This window comes from Pezoporus wallicus, unplaced genomic scaffold (assembly GCF_028554395.1).
Source record: "Pezoporus wallicus isolate ANWC-B61680 ecotype Strahan unplaced genomic scaffold, APGP_CSIRO_Pwel_v1 contig_8542, whole genome shotgun sequence".
NCBI classification, from domain to species: Eukaryota; Metazoa; Chordata; class Aves; order Psittaciformes; family Psittacidae; genus Pezoporus; species Pezoporus wallicus.
The window spans coordinates 549,494-575,754 of NW_026640148.1; the positions used below are offsets into that span (position 1 = coordinate 549,494).

The 26,261-nt window shown below is 44.4% G+C and overlaps 1 protein-coding gene across 1 annotated transcript in view; it reads right to left on the reverse strand.

Moving 5' to 3' along the window:
* Positions 1 to 2,489: 2,489 nt before the first annotated feature.
* The window catches only part of LOC130603654 (netrin-4-like), a 43,092-nt gene continuing 19,320 nt past the window's right edge, over positions 2,490 to 26,261 (reverse strand). The window contains exons 3-10 of the mRNA XM_057417537.1: positions 25,918 to 26,181; positions 14,902 to 15,028; positions 14,199 to 14,387; positions 6,979 to 7,192; positions 6,267 to 6,403; positions 4,954 to 5,022; positions 3,709 to 3,879; positions 2,490 to 3,069 (exon numbers count right to left, since the gene is read on the reverse strand). Of these exons, the coding sequence (XP_057273520.1) occupies positions 2,933 to 3,069; positions 3,709 to 3,879; positions 4,954 to 5,022; positions 6,267 to 6,403; positions 6,979 to 7,192; positions 14,199 to 14,387; positions 14,902 to 15,028; positions 25,918 to 26,181 (1,308 nt within the window). The 3' untranslated portion in view covers positions 2,490 to 2,932. The remainder of the gene's footprint in view (positions 3,070 to 3,708; positions 3,880 to 4,953; positions 5,023 to 6,266; positions 6,404 to 6,978; positions 7,193 to 14,198; positions 14,388 to 14,901; positions 15,029 to 25,917; positions 26,182 to 26,261) is intronic.

Consider the following 26,261-nt stretch of genomic DNA (forward strand, 5'->3'; position numbering starts at 1 on the left):
ATCTTTATTTCAGGTACCAGTACTCAAGATAATAACTTCTTTCCTTCCCAAAGTCTCATGGTGATGAATTTCAACTTTCCCATCTCTTCTTTAATCAATAGCTCTTGTAGCTTGATCTAGGCAGTTAATTTCTGTTCAGATACTTACTTTCAGCCAGGCTACCTGGATTATAGCACTGCAGAACAAACAGATTGCACATGGTGGCTGGAACTTTTATTCTTTCATTTGCCTTCTCTGTGAACTCAGAGAAGATGATGTGAACCTGATCAGCAGAAACAATGATATTGATAAACCAACTTGCTCTGTTGGCTTATCCAAATGTGCTTTCATTTCTCACTTTTGAATTAAATTCCATGTTTATAGAATACCCACGACTCTGTAGAGCAAAACCATTCAACACCAGCTAAGTAGCTGGAACAAGATGTGCTGTGTTTCTGACTAATGGAGTGAAGGTGACTGAGCTATACAGGTACCAGCAAGTAAACTAGAGATTCAAAATAATGGGAAATTAGGAGAAAAAATTAGCTGAATTTCTTATCTCTAAAGCATGTGTATGCATCACCTACTGCCATGATACCTGAAATGTGTGATATATTGGCAACTATCTTCTTTGCATCCAGCAGTGCTTGCAGTTGGTAGTCACTGATCACTGTGTTACAGAAGGCCCCAAAAGAACACACCAGGGTATCAATATCTTGTTCCCAACAGCATTTCCCCTAGCAGGAGCTAGAAATGCTTGTAAATTACCATGTAAAAAATAACTTTTCACCCACATTAAGGATCTGTGCAGATGTTTGCCCTCCCCACAAAATCACCAAGCTGGCACAAAGAGTGGAATATGGGAGTTTGCTTTAATGTGGTACTGACTATAAACCAAAATGGAGTATGAGCATCATTAAATAAGATCCCCTGCAGGTAGAATGGCCTCTGTTGAAAAGCGTGTTCCTTAGCTTCATTCTAAACCTACACTTAGTTTTTATTTATTCTTGGAGGCCCTTTAGAACAGACTGTAAATTCACGTACACATCTTTATTGAGATTTGAAAGAGAACTGCTCAGTCTTTGTGGCGAGATGATTTCTGGAGACATTAAAGGAAGCAGTTGCTACGCTCTTACCTTCTGTAAGCTGACACTGCAAATTAAACCAAATTCCTTGGTTAAAAAGTGGTTTATTGCATTAATTTAATGGCTTCTGGAGATGCCACAGTGTTGGATACCACTTGAGGTAACAACAAATAAATAATGAAGTGAAAGAGGGAAAGTCATGGCAATGGAGGAGGGGAGAAGTTGGAGGAAAGGGGGAGGCAGAAACACTGTTTATGCACTGCTGGGGAAAAAGTAGGGTGTTTATTCTGTAAGTATCTGCCTGTCATCCATTCCCAAATGATCTGACTGGTTTCTGCTGTTCAACCAGTCTGAAAACAGCAACAAATGGCAGGAAAGCAGCTGGTGATAAAGAGAACAAACCAATGGCCTATGCTGTCAACTGGGACCGCAATCATTCTGCATTAGTATTAGCTTTCTTTAGGTACTCCATGTGCCAGTCAGACAGTGCTGGATGAAGATAGCAGATACCTCCTGAGAGTGTTATAGACATGGAGTAGGAATAGCAGAAGTAGCTGGTGTACATGCTGCTTCTCTGGAACCCCCTTCAAAGAATAGACTGACTCACAGTTTCTGCTTTATTTGAAGAGGGAATGTGCTCCAATCAGCTTCATTTATCGTGAGTCCTTCAACAGGGAATGCAGGTCTTAAACTACACTTACCTCAAAACACTGTGTTAGGGAATGATTCAAGATGCTACCTCTTCGTGACTATAGGGTAAAATCGAGTTAGAAAGGATGCTCTTGCAGAACAGAACTATTTTTACCTAGAGTGCAGATGTTATCACTCCTGTGCTTCTGCAGAGGGAAAAATAATCCTCAGGTACAATGGGAAGCCAAGCTTCGGTATCTTAATCCGATATAAAGCAGAATGAAAGCACTAAGTGCAATCAAATGCCAGTGGTCTCGAGCACAGTTTGAACAGGCAGGATGCTCTCACAGAGCTCCCTCCTTTGATGCACAGTCCAGTTACCTCCTCCTGCTTCAGCCTTGCAGCTTTTGTAGTGTCACAATCCCAACATTAGAGCAGCTGCTATTTCCTCACGTGTTTTGGCTCTTTCCTAGTATTAAGGCTTTTCACTGTGAAACCTTAATGGTGTTACAAACTAAAGCACTACAGCAAAGAGCAAAATGACTTCGGAGAGTAAGGGTTGGATTTGGAATCAAGTTTGAGCCAAGTTTAGTTTCTGCAGCAGCCCTAAGCATTGATGATAGCAGTATACATCTATGCAGGCCCTTGTCCCAAGAGAAATCATGTGTTAGTGTGTTCCTGTTCAGCAATGGGATAATATTGCCTCCTGGGAAACAACCTGTTCTATTGGCATAATTGCAGTCTGGTGTTACAGCAATCTGAGCTCTCTATTATTTGATGTGCTGTTTAATATCATTCCACTGGTAAAGCTGAAAGAAACTGCTGCCTTGTAAGTGGTTACTTACAAGGAAAACTACACCCAAGAGCTGAACGCATTGTGTAAGCAGCTTATACACATTAACACCAGACTCTGACCTGAAGTATGGTAATACTAATCCATATCTTTAGTTTTGCCTTGTGAAATGATTCTCCAGATATGTGGAACCAGGCTTAAATTAGGAACTGACTTCTAGCCTATGTACGATGCTGTAGTTAATGTTGTATGATTAGGCTGTGCCTTTGTGGGAAAAGGAGTCACATCCCAAGTTTCCTATGTGTGTGAAAGGAGAAAAGATGGCAAGTCTGCTTCCATCACCTCAGCTAGGAGCATCCTGAATGGAAACGCATGAGCTAACTACACCTTTCACTGCAGTGTTACTAAGAGGCAAAGTTCAGCTCCGCAACTCCTGAAGCAGAAATTATTTGCATCCAGTTCGGAGAATATCTGATACTTGTTTTCCCAAATGTGCTTTCCAGGGTTTCACCAGGCTGTTCATGTTCACAAGGAGTTTGCTGGTCCTAGAGTCCTCCTGGCCTGCTATGAGATAGTCAGTACCTAGTTGAAAAAGATGAAAAGGGAGAAAAAACTTCAGTCAATACTAAATAGAAGAAAACAGAACTAAATACAGAATTACTCCATTTCATAAGGATCTGGCCTCTTTTTTGAGGCCCTACTACCTACATCTTACAGTTATAACCTAAGAAGTCTGGCTCACTGTTTTCACATATAATACAGAATATATAATACATCTGTTCAAATGGAATTTTGCTACTCATCATACCTGTACAAGCCAAGAGTAATACTACTGAAGCACATGGAGTTACAGTGGCTTAAAACAAAGGCCAGACAGATCAGACTCAAACCTGGGCATCTGTACATGGAGGTGTTGAATCTGTAAATGATACAGGCCACTGGAACTATGTCAATGTGTAGTTGTAACTCCTGAGCATAAATCATCTGACAACACTGAGCCTGTGTGGACAGGAGTCAGTACTGACAATATGCACATCAAAGTGTGCATGCACATGAGATGGCACATACATAACCTGGATGAAGCGGGCTAAGCTGTTATTGCAAGAAGGGCAGCAATAGGGAAGGTTGAATTGAGGAATGTAGCCATAGCTCATGCTCGCAATGAATTACCACCACAGTTTAGAAGGGATGGAAATTAGCTGGTAAGCATTTTGTCCTTACCAGGGTTGAGAATGGGACATGTACATCCCCTGTTGGTCCAGGATTCTGGGTAAATGCTTCTGTTGCTCCGAGCGATTTTCACTTTGCCTGATTTCAGGACCTTCTTCACCTTCACAACAACTTCTGCGTGGGTCCCTTTGTCATGAGCCGAAAGGATTCTTGCTTTTATCACTGCCAGAAAACATACCAAGATAGAGACCAACAATAAATTCTGGTTTATGCTGCTAAAAGGTGGAACATTAACACCTTGAAAGAAGACATGAAAAAATCACTGCAGCTGCATTGCAGTGCTTGTCCACTTCAGTCATGGTTCTTCTAAATAGAGTTGGAGCAGAAAAGCTAGATTTTTCTGTTGAAGTAGTTAACTGATCCTTTCAGTATGTTATTCAGCAACTACTTTTTAATGGGCTGATGTCAAACACTTGGAAATCATAGAAAAACCCTTGTATGTGCACATAGGAAGAGTGCAAAAAGCAGATCAGCAGGTAACAGCCTGCTTTTAAGTGCACTGATTCCAGGCTTTATATTTTGCAGTTAGGAACCTTCTGCTGGGCTTTAACACTGGCCTCTCAAAAACTTCATCCTGTGGGAAGGGACTGTCTGCTCTGCAGGAAGGAAGTCAGGAAGCTTCCCATCAGGCTGCTTGCATGTCACATGGCTGCAATTCCATACAACAAACCCGGAAAAGCATTCTTGTTTTGTGGCCCAGCATCTGGTTGCTGTGATAAATTTCTGTGCCTTTAATTTAAGAGGATCCCATAGCTTTTGGCAGGGTAATCTCATCTAGATTAACCCCACAGGTGGGCTGCACTGTGTCATGGCACAAACACATCAAACCTTTGGATGCTAGAGCTTTCCTTTCTTGCTTCATGTGATGGCATGAACTAGGTGATCATAAAACACACTCTTAAATACATTCTTGGTATACAAGCATGGCCATTTGAACCTGCATAACCAGTGCAAAACCAATGGTGGTTTAGATAGAAGGTTTTTATCATTCATTCTTGATGTAGAGTTCCAATTCTAGCACTGCTGCTGCTGTGGAGAGGGAAAGTGACTGGGTGGAAAGGAGCCTGGTTCAGTTCTGATCAGAAGTCGGACATGTCAAAAAAGGTAGAAGAAATCCTACCTCTTATTTCCTGCCTTAGCCCCTTCTCTCATTTTTCATAGCTATCAGCTAATAACATGCATAGGGAGAACACAGTGAAATTATCATGCCTTGAGGACATGTTACTACTCACTTACCATAAGCGTATTTCATTTGGCAGAAGTCAGAGACGCTTCCAAGCACCTTTTCTTTACAAACACACTTTTCTAGCAGTGGGACCATGGAATGCAGAGGGTTGAGGAAGAGCCAGGACATGAGAGAGAAAAGCAAATGGTACTCGGTTAGAAAGTTATATGGATATAGCTCCTATAGTCTGGATGGACATTAAAAGTACTCTCGAGAGTGAGCTCAGTTGTTCGCAAGTTGGTTTCCTGTTAGATGATGCAATGATTGTTCTGGAATCTGATAGGTACTGTTGAGCAAAATGCGGCCCTCATGGGGTCTACTGTACAGTTAATAAACTGATACTAATAAAGAGATCTGTAAGAATCAGATCCAGTTGTAAAACAGAGGTATACCCCAAGGGTGGTGCATTTCAATGGTGGCTAGCATCATCTTTTTACAAATAGCATTTGAAGTTCAGCAGCAAAAAGAGAGTATTTTTCCACACAACCTTACTCGTGACTTACCAGTTTCCAAACCCAAAGCTGAATAGTAAAGTTGGGTTGGAAAATAGCAGTGTTGCAGCCCAGAAAGCCAACTGTATCCCGAGCTGCATCAAAAGGAGCGTGACCAGCAGGGCGAAGGAGGTGATCCTGCCCCTCTGCTCTGCTCTTGTGAGACCTCACCTGGAGCATTGTGTGCAGTTCTGGTGTCCTCAACATAAAAAGGACATGGAACTGTTGGAACAAGTCCAGAGAAGGGCCACGAGGATGATCAGGGGACTGGAGCACCTCCTGTATGAAGACAGGCTGAGAAAGTTGGGGCTGTTCAGCCTGGAGAGGAGAAGGCTGCGTGGAGACCTCAGAGCAGCCTTCCAGTATCTGAAGGGGGCCTATAGGGATGCTGGGGAGGGACTCTTCATTAGGGACTGTAGTGGTAGGACAAGGGGTAACGGGTTCAAACTTAAACAGGGGAAGTTTAGATTGGATATAAGGAAGAAGTTCTTTACTGTAAGGGTGGTGAGGCACTAGAATGGGTTGCTCAGGGAAGCTGTGAATGCTCCATCCCTGGCAGTGTTGAAGGCCAGGTTGGACAGAGCCTTGGGTGACATGGTTTAGTGTGAGGTGTCCCTGCCCATGGCAAGGGGGGTGGAACTGGACGATCTTAAGGTCCTTTCCAACCCTAACTATTCTATGATTCTGTGATAACCTCCATAGTTCAGATTATCAAATGTTGTCAGATGGGGACAGACAAGCTAGAGGCGAGTGGAGGAATTTAAGTCAGGATGGAAAGGAGAAAGAACTAGCACTGAGTGAAGTTACTAAAGGTTCTGGACTCTGGGCTGTACCTGGATGCCTCAGCGCAGAAAACCCCTGCTCATGGTCATTCCATCTCCACTCCTCTTCGCTCTCATTGGCCGGTGTTTGCACCAGGTCAGGGATTCGGCCCCCGATGGGGATGTTAAAGAATGGCTCATTGTCATAGCTGGGGGGACACATAAACCAGAAGACATGATTAGGTCACAGGATGGATAAGAAGCCCCTGTTTGCTGCACGTGGCTGTATTCAAACAGATGAGCTTGCTTTCTTCATGTTGAGAGTGCAAATGAGAGCAAGACTTCATGCCATACAGAGATATCACAGATCTAGCAGGTTATTTAGGCCTTACCACTACTGGCTGAGCATTTTTAAAAGTATGTATTATGCCTGTTTAGCTTCTGTTTTGCTTCTTTTTACTGAATAAAGTAACTCAATGTTAGTCATTAGGAACTGAGGATACTTGCAGGGCCCATAAAACTGCAGTCAGTCTAAAACCATTATAGCTTAAAGCCATGTATTTCCATGGAGTTGCCTGTTATTACTGCAAGAAGTCATCATTTCAAGATTGCTTTGGATAATATGAAGGACTTAAAAGTGCCAAATGGAATCTAAGAAACCTTTTGTGATTTACAGCCCTTTTCAAATGATTGTACCCCCTCCATTGCTGCGGTGTTTCAGCTAATCTTTGTTTCACTTCACAGAACCCCATCTCAACATGAACCCAAAGAAGGGCTTCTTTACCCATCGAAGCAGTTCCCGGTGTGCTGGTCGCAGTCTCTGGCGCAGTCACAAGGGCGGCAGCCGTGTTCTCCAAAGCCCCAGTAGCCCATGAGGCACCTATCGCACTTGGGACCCGCCACTCCTGGTTTGCAGTAGCAGAATCCTGTTTTGGGGTGGCATCGCCAGCTCCTGTTGAAGGTTGCGTTGGCTGAACCCATCGGCTGGCAAGCACAGGCTGTGGAGACAGGGTGAGAGCTGACTGAGATTGCATGCCATGGGGACATCTTTGCAAGGCTGATAAACTCATGCCTTCTTCCTTATCATAGATAGAGTTGGAAAGGACCTTAAAGTTCATCCAGTCCCAAACTCTTGCCACGGGCAGGGACACCTTCCACTAGAGCAGCTTGCTCCAAGCCCCTGTGTCCAATCTGGCCTTGAACACTGCCAGGGATGGGGCAGCCACAGCTTCTCTGGGCACCCTGTGCCAGCGCCTCAGCACCCTCACAGGGAAGAGCTTCTGCCTCAGAGCTCATCTCAGTCTCCCCTCTGGCAGGTTAAAGCAATTCCCCTCATCCTGTCCCTACAGGCCTTTAGCAAAAGCCCTCCTCCAGCTTTGTTGTTGGCCCCCATTAGATATTGAAGACTGTTATAAGGTCTCCCCTGAGCCTTCTCCTCAGTCAGAACTGTAAACATTGCATTGTCAGCCTACATTTGCATTGTATTTTTCTTTCTAACTCATTAAGCACAGCAAAACAAGTACCACAGGGACCCATTTATGTGCAAAGATCACTTCTTCCCTACTGCACAAACCTTGACCATCCAGGGTTTTAAAGGAGGAGCAAGAAGCCTCCCCTGTGTGTTTGTTCTTAAAGGGGTTTGCAAGTGATTCACTTTCAGTGTTTTACAGAAAGATTCAGAAGCATGGATGAGGTAAAGAATGACAGCTGTTGCCTTTTCTGTGAACAGAGAGGTCACAAAACTGCTGTTTAGAGTATAACATTATCTATCCATACATACAGCCATCACCACTGGCTCCTAATTTAGGATTCATTTTTAATGAGGGAACCATAAATCCAAATACATGCATTTAAAATATATTTTCTAATACAGAAAAAAAGTTAATTTGATTAAAATAAGAACTGAGCTGAACTCCAGCCATTAGATTTCAGGTCCTTTCTGTATTAACAGAGCATCATGCCCTAGCTTTTGCTTGTAGCAGAGGCTGGAAAGGAAACACAGCACTGCTTCATCCATCTGGATGAGGGCAGAAAGAAAAATCTTGTGGCTAAGACCTGCTTTGACAGAGCTTTTCAGTTAAATGTTGGGCACCCAAAGTGTTTGAATAGCTTGAAACAGAGGCCAGCCTTTTGGATGCTTATCTGAACCAAACATGAGCTCCAAAGCTTTTCAAGTTTGACCATCATTGCTTCTAATCAAACTACTTTTCTTCATGAGCTCACAGATAAGAGACCAAATGAACACTGATTCCACACACATCATTTTCCAAAGGGAAGGGGCAAGTGTATGACTAATAAAAGCATTAAGTGTAGCAGGGACAGATTCATCTGCAAACTCACAGTTGATGCTCAGGAAAACACCCTTTGAAAATAGCACAAGAAAAAGGGTGAGCAGTTTTGTTTCAAGGGCATTTCTCTGATGATCTGCTTCCTACACAGGCATTTTTTCATCATGCCCTGTGCTCTTTATGCCAATATGTTTAATACTATTAGTACACTCTGCTGTAGACAGCTCTCAGCCCCTTGTTTTCAAGGGACACTGCCGCAATAGCCTAAGGGCAGAAAACAAGCGTGCTGTCATGGGCAATGTACTCTCCACAATGAGCTGCTTGGCGGATGGCAGTAGCTCGCCTGTTTGCCACAGAGCAGCCTTCACTTTGGGAGCAAACCCAGGCACTTTGCTCTCCCTTCTGGAGGGCAGGTGAGGGTAAAGTGCTCGCTAACACTGACAGTTTCAAAGGCAAGTTGCTGCTTAACTTGAACTCTTTTTTGCCCACGTTTTTGCAGGGCTGACTGTGTCACCCTAAAAGGCAAGACAGCAAGGCATCCAAAACCATGGATGTCATATATTTGGGAGTAAGGAGGGACAATGTTTCCTATACTGCGTATCAGTCTGAGCCACAAGAAGAGGTTGCCAACATCTGGGTTGGCTTGAATCCAGGTTTGTTTTCACTGTAATATCTCTATATGTAGGATTTGTCTGTGGAGTTTTCACCTTAAATGTCTTCTATTTCTGCATCTTCTGGGTCTGCCTTTATTCCCATCTTATTTCTGGTTTTCAGGTTTCATCAGTTAAGGGCACAGAACAGATAGGCAAATCAGCAGCATCATTGGGCTACCTATCACCAACGGAGACTACACCCTGATTCAGGAAGATGAGAACTTCTCCCATTCTATTCCTAAGGGAATAAAAAACACCTTGCAGGACAGTGACTGACAGCATTGGCAGAAGCTGAGGAGGAGGTAGGAATAAAAAAGCCTTTCTATTAATTATGGAGCTACAGTTCAAGAAAACTAATGCTCCTGAATGAACAATGGGGCATATTCCCCAGTTAGAAACTGGGACAGCCCCTGGTAGATCAGAGAGCAAGCTGAATCAATAAACGCACACCACTTCCAGATGAGTTATACAAGTGGCTTGCAAACGCTTTGCCCAGTCTGTGTTTGTTTAGCATTTCAGCTCGGGTGTGTACATTGTCTGGCTTCCAGAGCATTAGAGCCAAAATCCCAGTTGCGCAGCTAAGGTAACTCCCAAAATAAGAGCCCACATGTCACATGCTGAAGGGGCAGCTGCTGCTGACTGGGTTTTATCTGTTTAACAGTATCAGATTTGCAGATAAACCTCACAAAGAAGCACAAAAGGAAGTCTCCAAAACCTCACTCCTTTACATTTCCCAATATTTGACAATGCAGCATCTTTCCTTGCTGATTTTTGCTGCTTTACTCTTGGCAAACCCTAGGTTTTCTTTCCATCTGCCTCCCTAGCTAACAAAACACCAGCCAACACGACAATGGCCTTGTTTGTCAAAGGCATCATCAATTATGTTAGGGACGGTGTGCAGACAGTTCTGGCTCAGAGCTGGCTGGTTTATTTGGGTTCTTCCCTTGACAGCAGCACAATGAACAATTTCATCATTGTACTTTAACGCTGGCCATCAGGCACGAAGCATCACAAAGCATCCTCTTGCCTTTTAGTCTCACTCCTACACTAATTTTGTTTGGTCAGAAACTACTGTAGAAAAGGAGACAAGGAATAACAAAAAATGAATAATTCATACAGCAGCTTCCACTCAAGTCCCCAGTAAAACTGCCTGCCCTCAGCACAGCTGTCTTCCCCCTGTCAGTAGACACAGATGTTAAATATAATATGGGTTAACACAGTATGGTTCAAACCTATAGGAAAATAGCAAGTGCTCCAAGTAATTCAATGGACTTCAAGGTTTCTGTCTGATAATACTGTAGAAGATATAGCTAGAAGTAGACTATTTTATGAGGAACAGGCAAAATGATAAACCAAGCCTTTTGAATGTGAAATATATACACATGCATCTTTGGAGCATATGACCAAACCCAGGCAGTCTGTAAAGCATGTCAGATGTGGGGATTGACTCAGCCAATGTTGTTTCTTAACTGAAGGAAATAAGATAGACAGCTGTGTGTGTGGTCAGGGCTGATTAAGGACGACTTTGAACCAAGACGTGATCAGGCCTTTGTGATACTACAATTAGAAGTTCAACCTCGCCTGCTCAGGAGTAAAAGGATGAGAAGCAGAGCTTTCCACAGGGGGTGTGTGCATCTGGGGGCATTTTAATTTGCAACCCTTGTGCTTAGAGTAAAGCTTGTTTTCCTGGAGACCCTTTTTAACGGCTCTACATGCCTGCATTGCTTTTTTAAGCTAAGCAAAGGGTGAGTACAAAAGATGGTGCCATTTCAGAAGGATCCTTTAAGCCTCCAAATAAGCCACAGGAAAGAGCCAAGGAAAGGCAGCTTTTCTAGCCATTGGTTAGGAAATGATTAGGCTTCAGAGTCAAAGCTCTCATACAAGTCTGTATCCAAACTACTTAATCCTGTGTTGTCACCCCCAATAACAGGCAGGTGTGTGCCTTGCTCTGGGGCTCTGATGCTTTCCTTTTAATACAGATCTAACCAGTGTCAAACCAAGGCTCTGCACACAACCGGGCTCATTCAGTCCCCTAGGACCAGGGGAAGCAAAGGACCAGAGGCAAGCTACCTCTGCAGACAAAAGTGAATAGCAGATTCACTCTTATGTCAAATTTCAACACGTGTATTTTCTTTCCCCCTCTCCCAAGGGAATGTCTTTGGAGAGTGAGCAAAGGGTGGTTTGGATAGAGCCAGGACATCCAATTGTTATACAACCCTCTTTTCCTAGCAGTGATTAAGAGAGAATGCTGTTCATTATGATGACTAATGCTTAAAGACTCTATCTGGGCCTGGGCAGTGCCCTGTTAACTTTCTGTGAGCCCGAGGGGGATGTCACAGCTGAACCTGGACTTCGCTCTGGATGGCAGAGCACTCTTCAAGCGTGCTTTCTCAAAGGGATTAGCACAGCATTTCATTCAGCTTTTCCATCACATTGCCTTTCTCAGCTCAGCATCTACTGTACACAAGGGTCAAGTTTTGATCTCCCATTGAGGGCTTTATTTCCCCCTCTGAGTTCAGAATAGGAAGCTGAGGACCAGGTTGCTCTCAACATAATCAGCCATTCAGTCTGCTGTTTGCAGTTTATTACTGCTTTTCACCACTTACCCAGTGGGTGGTTTTCATTTGGTGTTGTTAGCCTGGCACTGTTAGCGTGGTTTTCTCAAAGAGAGAGGATGCCTTGGAATTACTACATGTAAACCCCCACAAACACGCTAATCCACAAGTGGCAGCTCTTCTATGTGTGATCAGTTGGCTGAGGTATGAGAAAAATGAACCTGCAACCAAAAGGACGGAGAAGAGGGTCTCTATCTTGCATCCTGTGAGAGGCTTAATATCAGCTCTAAGCATAAGAAGCTGATGATGGACCTGGAGGCGAAATCTTCCCTCTATCAAGCCAAGTCTTCTAACCAAATCAATTCTGCCTGTCTCTGTTGGTGTTTCTGGTTTTGCTGACACTGATAACCAAAGCGGTGAAACAATCCCTCTAAACTCCCTGCAGCAGTGCATGATAATGTGAGGTGAATACTGCCTGCAAACCACATAGGGAAGTCTTTGGGGATCAGTTCTTTTATCATACAGAGCATTACCCTGTTAATTAGTCAAACATTGTGGGAATCCTCCTTCTCACCTGAAATAAAACAGGAAAGGTACAGCCTAACCACCCACCTGTCCCAGGTTTCTCTGTACATATATCTGCAGTGTGCCTTCTATTTCCACACAGGTACAAGCATCTTTCACACATCAGTCTGCTGCAATAGCTGAGGCTTTCTAGAGTGAACTGCCAATACCCTTGTATTACAATACGGCAAGCATCCTCACATGCCATTACATGCTGAATCAAGCCCATTAGATTCATCTCAATCAACAGAAACTCTAGTGCAGGCTCATGGTCCAGAATGCTCTTAAATCGAGGAGGAGAAACAGGTATCCTCTAAAGGGCAATGCAGCTCATCTAAGGCATCTACCATAGACTGCTAAAGGTCCCACTGTTTCTCCACTGATTGTACAGCTAGAAAAGACCACCACTTTCAGGTGGCTAAAGCAGGATGGCAGCTATCTGGACCAGAGCATGCAAGTCAGAGTGGGAACAATTGCATTTGGGGAACTTCTTCTGGCAGCAGCATATTCCCAGGTGACAAGAACATTATTGTGCTGGACTGGCGCAGCAGGAATAAAGCTCTTTCAACAAGGTACATCTCTGAACAGTTTCTTTTGCAGAGTATTGGCAGGGGGTACCGAGAAGCCTGTAACCAGAGCAGACAAAAGAGGCAGAGGTAGAGTCAAGGTCTGATTTCACCCAGGCAGGCTGTTCTAGGGTTTCCACACAGATAGCCTGGCTTCCAGACAGTGTTTTTCCTCTTTGATGCTCTCCAGCACTCCTTGACTTCAGTGTTAATCTAATATTACACAACATGTTGGTTACTACACCATCACCTGCTGTTAAATACAAGACTGCAAACACAGATTCTTCCAGGTGCTGTGAGACTGAAAACTAGTCTTCTGGCACAATAATTTACACCCATTACAACATTTCCCTGTAGTGAATCTGCTCAGAGTAGAAACAGGATTAGAAATGGGCCACAGAACACAGTTGTAGGGAGAGGAGTGTTTGTATCCTGAGTGTTTAAGAGGTATCTTGATGAAGAGCAGAGGGTCAGGAAAGCTTCAAAAGCACATGATACCAGTGGGTATGAGAATAGGTGATGGAGGATGAAGTTCTCTGTGCTGACAAATGATGTTTGAGCTGTAGGGAAGGAAAGCTACCCAAAGGGAGAAATTAAATGATTTGTATTGGAAATAGCAACCTCCCAAATAGATACCATATGGAATCAGATGTGTGAAGCCTGACAGGATACTCAGGAAATGTTTACAGTAAGTAAGGGATATTTGGGTGGTGTTCCAGACTGCCTGGGTGCAAACTACCTTGATCCAGAGGTTGTACACCCTCTGTGTACAACCATTAGTGCCTCTGTACTTCAGTTACTTCCACAGACATCCTGCTGAGGTGTTAATGAGTTAATTCATTTGGGCAGAGCACCCCATAATACCCCAAATTACCTCTGTAGAATCCAGAGGTAAGTCTGGGTGAGCCCTCATCTGTTTGTTCCCAGGTGGATATGCATGGCCCCATGTTTCTAACCCCTCCTGCAGCCAGTCTTATAGGTATTTGTGCACACAGATGTTGCACAATCAAATGGAATTTACCAGCAGCTTATACATAAGCACACAGTCTCAGGAGATGCAGAAAGAGCTAAACAACATGTGCATGTACCTTTCCCCAGGATGCAATGCGTCTGGATGTAGTTCTAATGTAATTGCATTGCAGTGTAGTTGCAATACAACTGCAGCAGTTATCACAAAAGAAATACGTGATACCAGGGCGAGAAATAGACACAGAAACCCAAGAAGTTATCTTTTGATCAGAAAACTGGAATTTAGGTAAGGATTACAAAGCAAAGGCAGCAATACTCATAAGCTACTTCTATAGGAGTTACTGATTTCTTTCTTTTAATGGTTTTTCCACCATTCATGTGTCTTCACCACACATAACAAGTCACTTACGTTTGCAGACCTCTGCAGAGGACATGGGCTTCCCTCTGTCGCGGTAATAGCCCGGTTTGCACCTTTGGCACCGATGTCCCTCTGTGTTGTGCTTGCAGTTGTCACAGACCCCACCACTGCGCTTCCCCGAGGCCAGCCACACGCTCAGGTCAAAGTGGCAGCTGTCAGCATGGTTGTGACAGCGACACTCTGGGGGGAAACAGGAGGATGTACTTCAGGCTGATGTGATAGACACAGCAATACCATTCAAACAGGAGCATTTTCCTATTGTGAATCATGGAGGAAATACTGGAATGTAACGTACTTCACCTGCCTGCAATCCTTGCTTTTCCTAAACACTAGGAAGTGGGATACAGAGCAACAGTCCCAGCAGGGTCTGAGAAGCTGGGTTGTTGTGAGCTGTGTGGTGTTCTTACAGTGAGACTAATCTGTGGTATTATAAGCCCTGCAAAAAACCCTGGAATGCTAAAACACGAACAGATGTAGCTGCATGAAGAACAGACTTCTGCCTTGTAAATTCCACTTCCCAATAGCCCCAGTGGGTCAGGTGCAGTAAAACAACATTCAGGCTGAAGTTTTCCATCAATGACCAGCACTTATACCATTTCTATAATAGCAACTTTAGTGTAAAAGGCAGAACTCTGTTAGGCAGCTTTGCCTGCTCATCCTGAAAACCTGGATCAGTAAACTCCTTCCCACTTACTTCTGCATTCATTCGGTGCCCCTGTTTTGCCATCTCCTGGCTTCCAAGGCTGATCGTTGTATAGTGGTGCACATTTCTCACAGTGGTCTCCTGCAGTGTTGTGTCTACACACACACTTCCCATGGACCTGGCAGGGGAAAGAGAGCAGAGTCACAAAAACACCCGAGCAGAACAAACCCAGTAAAATTCTGGGCCGTGTAACCAAGAGCACAGTGATTCATAGAATAGTTAGGGTTAGAAAGGACCTTAAGATCATCCAGTTCCAACCCCCCTGCCATGGGCAGGGACACCTCACACTAAACCATGGCACCCAAGGCTCTGTCCAACCTGGCCTTGAACACCACCAGGGATAGAGCATTCACAACCCATTCCAGTGCCTCACCACCCTTACAGTAAAGAACTTCTTCCTTATATCCAATCTAAACTTCCCCTGTTTAAGTTTGAACCCGTTACCCCTTGTCCTACCACTACAGTCCCTAATGAAGAGTCCTTCCCCAACACCCCTATAGCTCCCCTTCAGATACTGGAAGGCTGCTATGAGGTCTTCACGCAGCCTTCTCTTCTCCAGGCTGAACAGCCCCAACTTTCTCAGCCTGTCTTCATACAGGAGGTGCTCCAGTCCCCTGGTCGTCCTCGTGGCCTCCTCTGGACTTGTTCCAACAGTTCCATGTCCTTTTTATGTTGAGGACACCAGAACTGCACACAATACTCCAAGTGAGGTCTCACAAGAGCAGAGTAGAGGGGCAGGATCACCGCCTTCACCCTGCTGGTCACGCTCCTTTTGATGCGGCCCAGGATACAGTTGGCTTTCTGGACTGCAAGCACACACTGCTGGCTCATGTTAAGTTTCTCATTGACCAATACCCCCAATACTGTAATACCAAGCCACATCCAATAAGTGCTTTACAGGAGGGTATTTATGTTGGGGGGTTGTATTTTATTTCTTTGATTAAGAGATAGGAGCTCAGTATCTGTTTGCAATGCCTCAGAGAAAGGGTTTCCTGGAGAAATTGAGGAAATATGCAGCATAAGGAGAGGAAAAAAGGGAAGGGTGGTACCATAGGCCATGTTCTGCGCTCATCACAAGAGAAGTTGCCAATCACTGGTATTTCACCTGCAAGGAGGTACTTGTTCTACAGCAGGAACTTCATGGATCCCTCTGCCTCATGTGCTGCAGAGGATTCCAAGCTCAGCACCCTCTGCCCTAGCTCTGGCCTGCTGCACATTACACAGAAAGCAGAGGCTGAAATTTCATTTTGACTGAATGGAATCCTCTAATCTCACCATCAATGTGCATTGCATTTCTCCATAGCCTTTCCTGAAAAACAGACTCCCCATTTACAGTTTCCCCTCTCCCACTGTGGCAGGTAGCTTGGGATCAAGACACAGTCAAAAGAGCAGTTGCATGGATGCTCTCCCCTGCCCCCAGGCTCATCTCCCTGCAGCAGTTCCCTCTCCGCTCCCCTGGTTCCTAATCCTCCCAGACCAGATATGTCACACAGCTCGCACAGGGGCCAGCCTGCAGCTGAGGCCACCATCCCTCCACAGCCAGCTGGCAGCTCTCAGCTCTGCTGCAGCACAGAGCCGTTGGTTGCCTCCTCACGGAACACTGAGCACAGGCTTCAGGGTAGGCATTTGTCAGAGCTCAGCACTGCTGAGCCTCAGGAGGATACAGCATGTAGCACATTGTGTGGTGCCTCTCCAGGCCTTGGTACAAGAGGGTCATCCACATCCAAAGTGCTAAATAGGATGGCAAATTAGAGATAAACCCAAAAACACTAACAAGGAGAAGAATAAGTACTTCTCCCTGCTTGGTTTTCGCTCTTCAGGCTTTTAAGTTCCCTCCTGTAGACCCAGTGACTGCTTTTCAGAAGCCATAGAACAGAGAGAAGGGCCAGGAGTCGGAAGAGATAAAGTGAGCCTCACCCAGGTCCATAGCTTTCATGTCCCCAAACTTCAGACTCTACTTGAACTTTACAGCTCATTCCAAAATGGATCACAACCAAAGTCTCAGATCCTGTTGATTCTTAGGACTAAAGTGTATTTCAGTGGAAGATTTGCAAGTTGGTTCACTGGTCTTTTAGAGATAGACACCCAAACTGTGCATTCACCGTGTTAAGAACACATGAAAGAAATGGAATTGTACAGTTGGGAAACGGCAGCATTAAACCATGCAGTCTCAATTTAGCTTTCATGCCATGATCAAATATTCATTATTCCACAGGAGCCCGTGCTTACAGTGCAGGGCACAGATGGTGTGAATGCTCAGGATCAGTTATTCAGAAAGCAAACAGGAAAAGTCAGTGAGAAAGGAAGAGTCCAGCCAGTAAATGCCTTAGTTTGTTACCACTGGTTTCTTGCAAACTGTAGTTTGTGGAGGCTATCTAGTAATGGCATGTTGTGAGGCATAAAGGAGGCTTCCTGCCTGTGATCCCTGCTATTGAACAGTATCCCAGATACATGTGGAAGGATGACTGGCTTAGACAAAAGGATTGAAAAGCCAAGCAGCCAGCAGATAGGAGAGCTCTGAGCAGGCAGACATCAGTAGTGGAGCAGGAACTTTAGAAAGTGTTTGGTCTGAGGACTTACCTTTGCCTTATTCTTAAACCTGTGCAAAAGAAGGGAATTGGGTATTGGGGCAAAGGGAAAGGATAATGGAAGAGAAAGCACATCTGTAGATTGGTATCTCGGACAGCATTCATAGGTGAAGACAGCTAAGGAGAAGAGTGCAACATGATATGATAATAAAATACAGAACAGAGATGGGGATGAGAAGAGAGCAAGCAGTTCAAGTAGAACACACACAAGAAAGTGATTCATGGAGGTAAGCAGCCATTGCAGAAAGACTGGTTAATGCAACAGAAAGTGAGCTTTGGAAGAGACCTGTTACACTTGAGCATGAGGTGAAATACGGATAGGTGAGGTGGCTGCAAGTTGTAAGACAAACTGTTCTGTTAGAGAGGAAGAGATAGGAGAGGCAGCCAGAGACTGAAGTCCAGGGAGGAACAAGAATGAAATATAGGAAGCTGTCAGATAAAGTAGGAAATGGGATATCTGCTTAGGGAAGGGAGAATGTGAGAGTCGCCCTGGACACCAACACAAAGACAGCAGGCATGTCCCTGACTTGCTATTAACTGCTGGAGTCCACATCTCTCACAAAAATGGGGCCAAATCCCAAGAGGATTATGCTCTCTACCAAATGTAAGACCTCAAGATGAGCTGGAGCTCATTGGAACACAAAGCCGATCTTTGATAGAGAAATAAAATACAGAAGTACAGATTCAGGGGAGTAACACTGATAGCTTTCTATGCCTTGGAAAGCAGAGGCAGCCCCAGAACAGCAAGGGATGTACCAGGGTAATTCAGGAGCAGCAAGAGACAGGCCCAGAAACAGACTCACAGCATGGTTTAAAAGTTCACCCAGGAAGCAGAACAAGAAACAAGCTACAACACATGCAAAGGGGTCCACCAGGAGCAAAGCGGTCCACCAGGAGCAAAGCTACCTACAGCATAGGCCCAAGGTCCATCCAGGAGGCAGAGGCAGGAATGCAGACCATCACATCTACAGCAGAGCTCAAACAGGGAGTGATAGCCCAGGGCTGAGCTTAAATAGAGCCCCTGGCCAATGGACAGAGAGGATGGGTAAGAGACCCAGGTGGGGCTGGTCAGGGCTGTTACAGTCCTTTTAGTGCCTTCAGGACCCTGATAATAGTACTTTGATTGCCACTGGATTAATGTCATTGGAAGCGTTAGGATGTCTGATTCCTAGGAGGCATCTGAGGGATAAACACTTCAGCTTTCTAGATTTGCAGCTAGCAATCCAGGTGAAGGAGCTTGAAAGCAAAGGGTGAGGAATAGAGGCTTGCATGAGATCCATGCCATCAGCTACAAAACCCAGTGTTCTGCTAAAGGCTAATTGGTTTATGACACTGATTTATATAAATACATGTATTGGTACCGCAGGAGATTGAGATGTGGGAGACTTCTGGTTTACATCTCCCATATTTCACTTTATCCTCAGTGTTCAATATGTGATGGTACATCACTCAACAGACACTGATCCTTAGCTACAAAGGTATTTAGGCCTATAGCAATATTTAGGTACAGCAACTATGTTCTCAGGCTGTAGTTTCGTCATGTAAAGTCTTTGGGGCGATCTTGATTTGAGACATTTCTGCTTTTCTTAATATTTTCTATGCTATCACCTGCATCATGCCCTGAGTCATATGTGAGCTGGGCTGTGAAGCTAAACCATGTTAAAACAAAAGCTAAAACTGCTTTTTTTTATCCTTGGCAAGAGTATCTTTAATCTGGATTAGCTCCCTCATCTGCCTCACAGTACAGTCATGCTGTTACAAGTCGGGTATTGCTGCCAAAGGCTTTGATTTGTACATCTACCACCTGAGCAGCTTTGAATCGGGACATAAAAGAGGTTATAGGGATATTAATGCCAGGAGGATCAGTTCCAATGACATAGCTTGACCTGCTGTACTAAGCCATGAATTTCATCCAGTGGTTCCTTCATAGAGCTCAGTAACTTGTGGTTTATTTATGGCAAATAGCATAGAACCATATTCATGCTTTCATGCAGTGGGTCCAAGAAGTGACATGATACTTGTTCACCTTTGACTGCACAGAGTTGCTTCACCTGAATCCTGGTTTGAAGCTAAGAGAGGCAGTGGAAGCTTTTCCATCTGCTTGCCCTGCAATGTGGTTAGTGTTTTAAGCTTTATTCAGCTCTGTACGATACCTGACACCTCGTGCTTTCCCTCTGCCCAGGTAGTTTCTTTCACCTTTGGTCCTTTCAGTACATGTTGTGGTTGTTGCTCTTTCTCCTGGCTTATTCTCAGTCTGGTTTAGGGCTTTTTTTCCTAATGAATGAAGGGCACATTTGGAAGCCTTCCAGAGCAGAGCAACTGTTGCTGATTCAGAGAAAATGTTTGTCTTTGGGCTCTGGATTCACTTTGTGATATTGCCAGAGAAATTTGGGATACGGCAGTTGGCAGTGACATCAGAGGCTGGTCCCATACCTGCTTTTAGTAAAACCACTCTTTCTGGGTCATTTTGAGTGCTTAAATACAAAGCAGTGCCTGCTGGTTCTCTTAGGGTTCACATGGTCTCTCTGAATGCAGAGCTGTACCCATGCACATTTATAATCAATCCTTCCACATCAGGTTCTGAAGAGACCACATTTGACTTTGAAGAGGCCAAGTTCAATTTTTCCGTTAACTTTTCCATATTCACAAGGACCTAAAAGGATGGGAGGCTTGGGAGCAAGTCCCAGGTTACAGTGCCTGCTATGGGTAGATTAACAGTTGGAATTCCTAATCAGGAGTAGAAAAGAAGCCATTCTTTTCCTATATAAGTTACTGGTTTCTGGGGTAAGGTCTAAGAAGTGAATGTGTCTAAAACCACGTACACATATGGGTGTTTTCTGAGGGACCTGAATTTCTGGCTCCTACTTGGTCACTTTGGTAAATGAAGTTTGAGGGAACTTGGCAAGGATGAGTGGAGCTGGGACACTTGTGGCAAGGCCACCTGAGCCCATACAGGTTTTGGTCTCCATAGCAGTGAGTGAATGGGCTGCTGCTGGTTCCAAAATCACTAAATAGGTGACAGTGAAGGAAAAGCAGTGATAGTGTTTAGCTGAACATTAACATTGGCACCACTAAAACCTTTTTGAACAGTAACAAAAGAACAGGATAAATAGACTGGAAGAGGTATAAAATCCGTGCTTCATGTGAGCGGCTGTAACTCAGCCTGTAACCGTGTCAAGGCACAGCGCCATCCTCGGTCTGAATTCACCTCCATCAGCCTTTACACACATACCTGCCTATGCCTTAGCTCACATTTTTTCTGCTTCCTTGTTTTCTATCTGAACGCTAGCTTGATTTTTATCCACTTTTGGGCTAAGCTCTTATTTTTACCTACAGTGCCAATAACTCCATTATCAAACTGCATACAAGTAACTGCTGTCCCCCTTAAATACAGCCCCCGAGTTACAGCAGGAGCTGACTCTTAGTGTCTTAAGAATGAAGGAAGCACAAAGGGGAGCGAGGGTCAATATTTAACAGGTAAATGCCTGAATCACAGCATAATGAGCAAATCTCACTTAAAATCTCCTTGGCACAAGTGAGTTTGGTCTTGTTCAAGGTTTTGTTCCTGATGCCACTGAACTACCTTTGCTGTAGAAAGACCCAGATTTAGTTTTCAGGGCAGAAACTCTAGGTTCTGATATAGAAACAAGGATCTGGGGGGTTACAGGGCAGGCATTATGGGTTACCACACTGTGGACATGACCTGTTCATTCAACAGGCAAATAATACTGTCGTTTACTTTGTAGTAAGTCTGGCTAACCCCAGCAACTGCCTCAGGTTCTACTGGTTAATCCACAGTGGCTCGCGGGGGGGGGGATTGAAAATCCACTCCCAAAGTGGGCCTGTGGGCTCTTCTCTGTTTTTTTGCCTCCATATGGATTGAGCTTGGCAGCGCTCATCGCTCCCATTCAAGTGAAATTATGTTGAGTAATGGAATAGATGAAGCCAAGGGAAAAATGGGGTTTTGCAACTTCTCTGCAGATGGCTGCAGCCTGGGGAGCGTGGAGGGGCAGAGCTGGAAAAGGGTCAGGACCAGCCAAATTTATAAGGAATTTATAAGGAATAAGGAAGGAAAAGGCAAGAAAGTCCATGATTTAGCAGAAAACTTGTGCACGGCAAGGGAAGGATTCTAAATGCCCGAAGGCTCCAAAGCCAATATGGAATTTCTTTATAATCCTGTGCAAAATTGCTTCGTATTTTGTATGTACCAAAGCATTAAAGTGCAAACTCCAGGTGCCCACAAGGTACAACCCTGGAAAGACTTGCTTAAATTCCTGGAAGATTTATTGAGGATGCTTGAATTGGCTGAAAAGCCTTGAAAAGCCTTGGTAACAGACTGAAAGCTTTTGTTCTAGTAGCACATAGGTGAGCTGAGGACAGAAGCAACATAGCAATCTGTTCAGTCCCAAGGGAGCTTAAAGCAGAAGGACTTGATGTATGAGGCCAAACCCAGCATCCCCTATGACTATCACATCACAGCAACTTCCTAGTGTTGGTGGCTGTGTCAAATTCAACTCAGACACAGAACAGTATTCACTGCATGGAGCTTAAATGAAAGAACCTCAGAAACAGGCTGTGCTATGGGACATCAGAGAGGTATTGGTAGCAAGGGGTGCCTGATAGCTATGAGGTGAATCAATTACTTCTCTTAGACACACAGAGACTCTTGTAGCTTTCGTATGAAACACAGTCCTTAAAAGAACTAGAAGGCTTAATTTACCAACCCTAAAATATATTTACAAGTGTTTCCAATCAAATGTGTCTACTGGAAAGGTTATTATTGTTCTTTCACAGAGATGAAAGTAGCAAAGAACATCGCTTAAGTGATTAAACCAACAAAAACTGGTATTAAGGAGAGCAGTTAAGCAATAAAATCCAGATACATTGAAATAGCTCCCCCAGAGCCATTGCTTTTAAGAAAAGCTGTTTAAAGGTTAATAATGTCAGATAGGAAATTGTTTGCTACCACATCCCACGGAATAAGAGGCAGTTTCCTACAAGTAAGATGAGTCTCTGCATGGGTGGATCTACACCAAGCCCTGGTTCAGGAAAGCTTTTAGGCATGTGTTTAAATACCACTCCTCAATAGGCATGTTTTTCTGATTTGGACTTCAGTCGTAAAGCCAATTCCACAACAATACTAAAATGTAGAGAGAACTTGTTGCCTTTATAATTGCTGAATTCCTGCTGAGTGAACCACGACGTGGATCGTACCATCAAAACTGTGGTTATGCGCTAAACCATAGAGACTCAAAGCATCACGTTGGTGGCATGAATGCCAGATGCTCTGGCTGCAAACCACAGGCTCCTGGTGGAGATTATGGAGAACCTGCATAGATATCGAACACACTGATGGATTTCAGAAGAGGGTAGGAGTGCAATGGAAAAGCAGGGGATGGGCACTACTAAATCACCCTGGAATGGTCCCTGGGACCACTTTAGACCTAACATTACCTGAACCTTACCTGAATGTCAATTCAGAGGTGGAGGAACTACTGCTTACAAGTGTCCTGCTGTTCCAGCTGGAATGGCTGGAATGCAAAGTGCTGATTCTGCAGGGAGGGGAGGACAATCCAGCTGACTTCACTGTCATTTTGAGTCACAGTTCTGAAGCACATCTCACCCTAGGAAACTAGGAACTCACTGCAACTGTCCATAAAAGTTAAAGAGAGCCATTTCATGATGTTCCCCATCAGCTTCTTTGTCATCTCTGAACACAAAGATCTGAAGCTTCCTCACTGACCTGCATGTTCCTGCAAGGATTCCTGTGACATACTTTGATCCACTATGGGTAGAAAAAGTGTCAGCAACACCACTGTCTTCATGTAGTTCATATAATTCTTGACTATTTTTGCTTCATAATTTGTATCATTTTATAGAATCATAGAACAATTAGGGTTGGAAAGGACCTTAAGATCATCAAGTTCCACCCCCCCTGCCATGGGCAGGGACACCTCACACTAAACCATGGCACCCAAGGCTCTGTCCAACCTGGCCTTGAACACTGCCAGGGATGGAGCATTCATAGCTTCCCTGGGCAACCCATTCCAGTGCCTCACCACCCTTACATAAAGAACTTCTTCCTTATATCCAATCTAAACTTCCCCTGTTTAAGTTTGAACCCATTACCCCTTGTCCTATCACTCCAGTCCCTAATGAAGGGTCCCTCCTCAGCATCCTTATAGCCCCCCTTCAGATACTGGAAGGCTGCTATGAGGTCTCCATGCAGCCTTCTCTTCTCCAGGCTGAACAGCCCCAACTTTCTCAGCCTCTCCCCATACAGGAGGTGCTCCAGTCCCCTGATCATCCTCGTGGCCTCCTCTTGTATGTTTTCAGATCATTATAGGAAGAGCTTGAAATCCTTATTGAGTTTTAATTCTGGGGGAAGTATCAGCACAGGGATCTGTTTCTAGAATTTACTCTGACATGATCTTTACGTATTTAACATTCATGGCACTACTGACATAGTTGATGCGCACAGAGTAATGCTTTCTTAAACAAAACCTCCTCTTTGAGTTGCCAGCTGCAAGAGAGCAGCTCCTGCATCTCTGAGTGCCGGACATCACACAAACTGGCACAGCCTGGATCAGATAATGTGGAAACTGAGCTGGGGATTATCAGCAGAACTGCACAAGGTATCTGAAGAGGAGGTAACATTTGCGAGGGATACGACAGCCAAGTCACCTACAAAACTCCTGTGGAAAACCAAGCTTTACCTTATGTAATCTCCATTTTGCCAAACAAGGAATTGACTTAGGGCCAGATCCTGCGCCCTTTGAAGTAAGTGGAAAACTTTCCATTTGCTTCAGTGGGGAGGATCAGACCCACAGGGAGTCAAGTTTGTGCCTGTAAACAGGATAAAGAAGCAAAAGAAACATCCGAGGCCACTTGTAAGAGTTTCCTGGCAGGGTAGGTACCAATAACTACCAAGTAAAAAGCCCCTAATGCTTTACACAAACCCATTTTAATCCACATTTGCTTTCTTCTGTCATTACTTGCTTCTCATGGACCAGAAAGAGGATTGTGAAATGTCTGGCAAACAGCAAGGACTTTGGTCTGAATTTTGGGTTGTGTCCATGGGGTGCTTTCTGCTTTGTAACCTCTGCTCTGGAAGCACCCCTTGATGCACCTAAAAAGTGTCATCAAAGCAGATGGCAGACCTGAGAGCTCTTACTTCATTGGAGCTTAATAAAGAAATAACTCACTATAGAATAACACATAACAGGAAGGCTTTTCTCACTTTTCTCATTGCTGCACTGAATCTCTGCTTAGGCAAAGACTTGCTGATAGATGGGCCTTGCATACGATGTGATGCATCCACCCTCTTGCCTCCTGGGACATGAGTCACTCATGAAGTGCAATTCATCACAACTATTTCACCCTCTGCCCCATGAAGTCATTTGTGGCACAGAAGGATTCTATTCCCTTGTGACTGGTGGGGGGAAAAAACCAGTCATAGTTTACAATGGTTATGCCAGTAATATACACAATATTGTGTTTTCCTCCTCTGAGGGACAGTGTTTGTTCTTCTCCCAGCTGCATTCATTTAACATGTTATTCAGCTATTTGGTTTCACTATGTGTATATTTTACAGTTTGCAGCAGGGAGAATGAACTCTTTAAACAGCTTTTCTCCCCACAGTTATGTAATAAATGAGTCTGTATTTGTATGTATAGTTAACTGAATCTGATCATATCATCTAGTGCTAGAATGCTGTAGCTGAATCAGATTTATACCGCAGATGGAACTGATGCAGAAATGACCTTGCAAGCATTGTGAGACTCATACAGTCCTAATTATCTTCCAGTATCTACCTCTGAACCTAGAAAAGTTGAAAGGAAGACAACGAATACACATTCCAAAGGAGAATAAACCAAAATGTCAGGGGTACCATATATACAGAAATCAGCTGAGGTTGCATTTCTGGAGTCTATTGCATCACAGTGCACCAGCAACTAAAGTTCTAAGGGTTATTTTGGTTTTCAAAACCCATCACAGAGACAGATAGATTTATGGAACCAGTGGAGCTATTGACTAGTTTAAAGTGGCTGTCATGTATGTATGAAGATAGGCTGAGAAAGCTGGGGCTGTTCAGCCTGGGGAAGAAAAGGCTGCATGGAGACCTCGGAGCAGCCTTCCAGGATCTGAAGGGGGGCTATAGGGATACTGGGGAGGGACTCTTCATTAGGGACTGTAGTGATAGGACAAGGGGTAACGGGTTCAAACTTAAACAGGGGAAGTTTAGATTGGATATAAGGAAGAAGTTCTTTACTGTGAGGGTGGTGAGGCACCAGGGGGGTGTCCCAGGGAGGATTTAGACAGGCTTAGGAAGGCTTGGACAGCATCACACACAAATGTAGGCTGAGAGAGCACAAGCAGTGTTTGTGCTAACACTAGTAAGTGAATGTCTAGAACTCACCATGTTCTCCATGACCCCCGTCCTGTTGGCAAGCTCGCATTCCTCTGCATGCCCATTGCAGAAGCAGCTTCCCCGGATGATCAGGTCATAAATAGCATAGTGGGCAAATCTCTGGGGTTTCTCCACCAATCCCAAGCTGTGGCAGGGACATTCCTGTCTTTTCAACAGAAGGAGGCGGAGGTTGGTGAGTTTCAGGAGATCTTGAGCCTCAGGACTGTAGGGGTCTTCAATCTTGTTAGCCGGACTTAAGGCACGATAGATCACCTGGAAGACAGAAGATACACATCCAAGAATAGATGTAGGACGCTGCATACGCAGCAAACATCCTAAGGTGATGCTCAGTA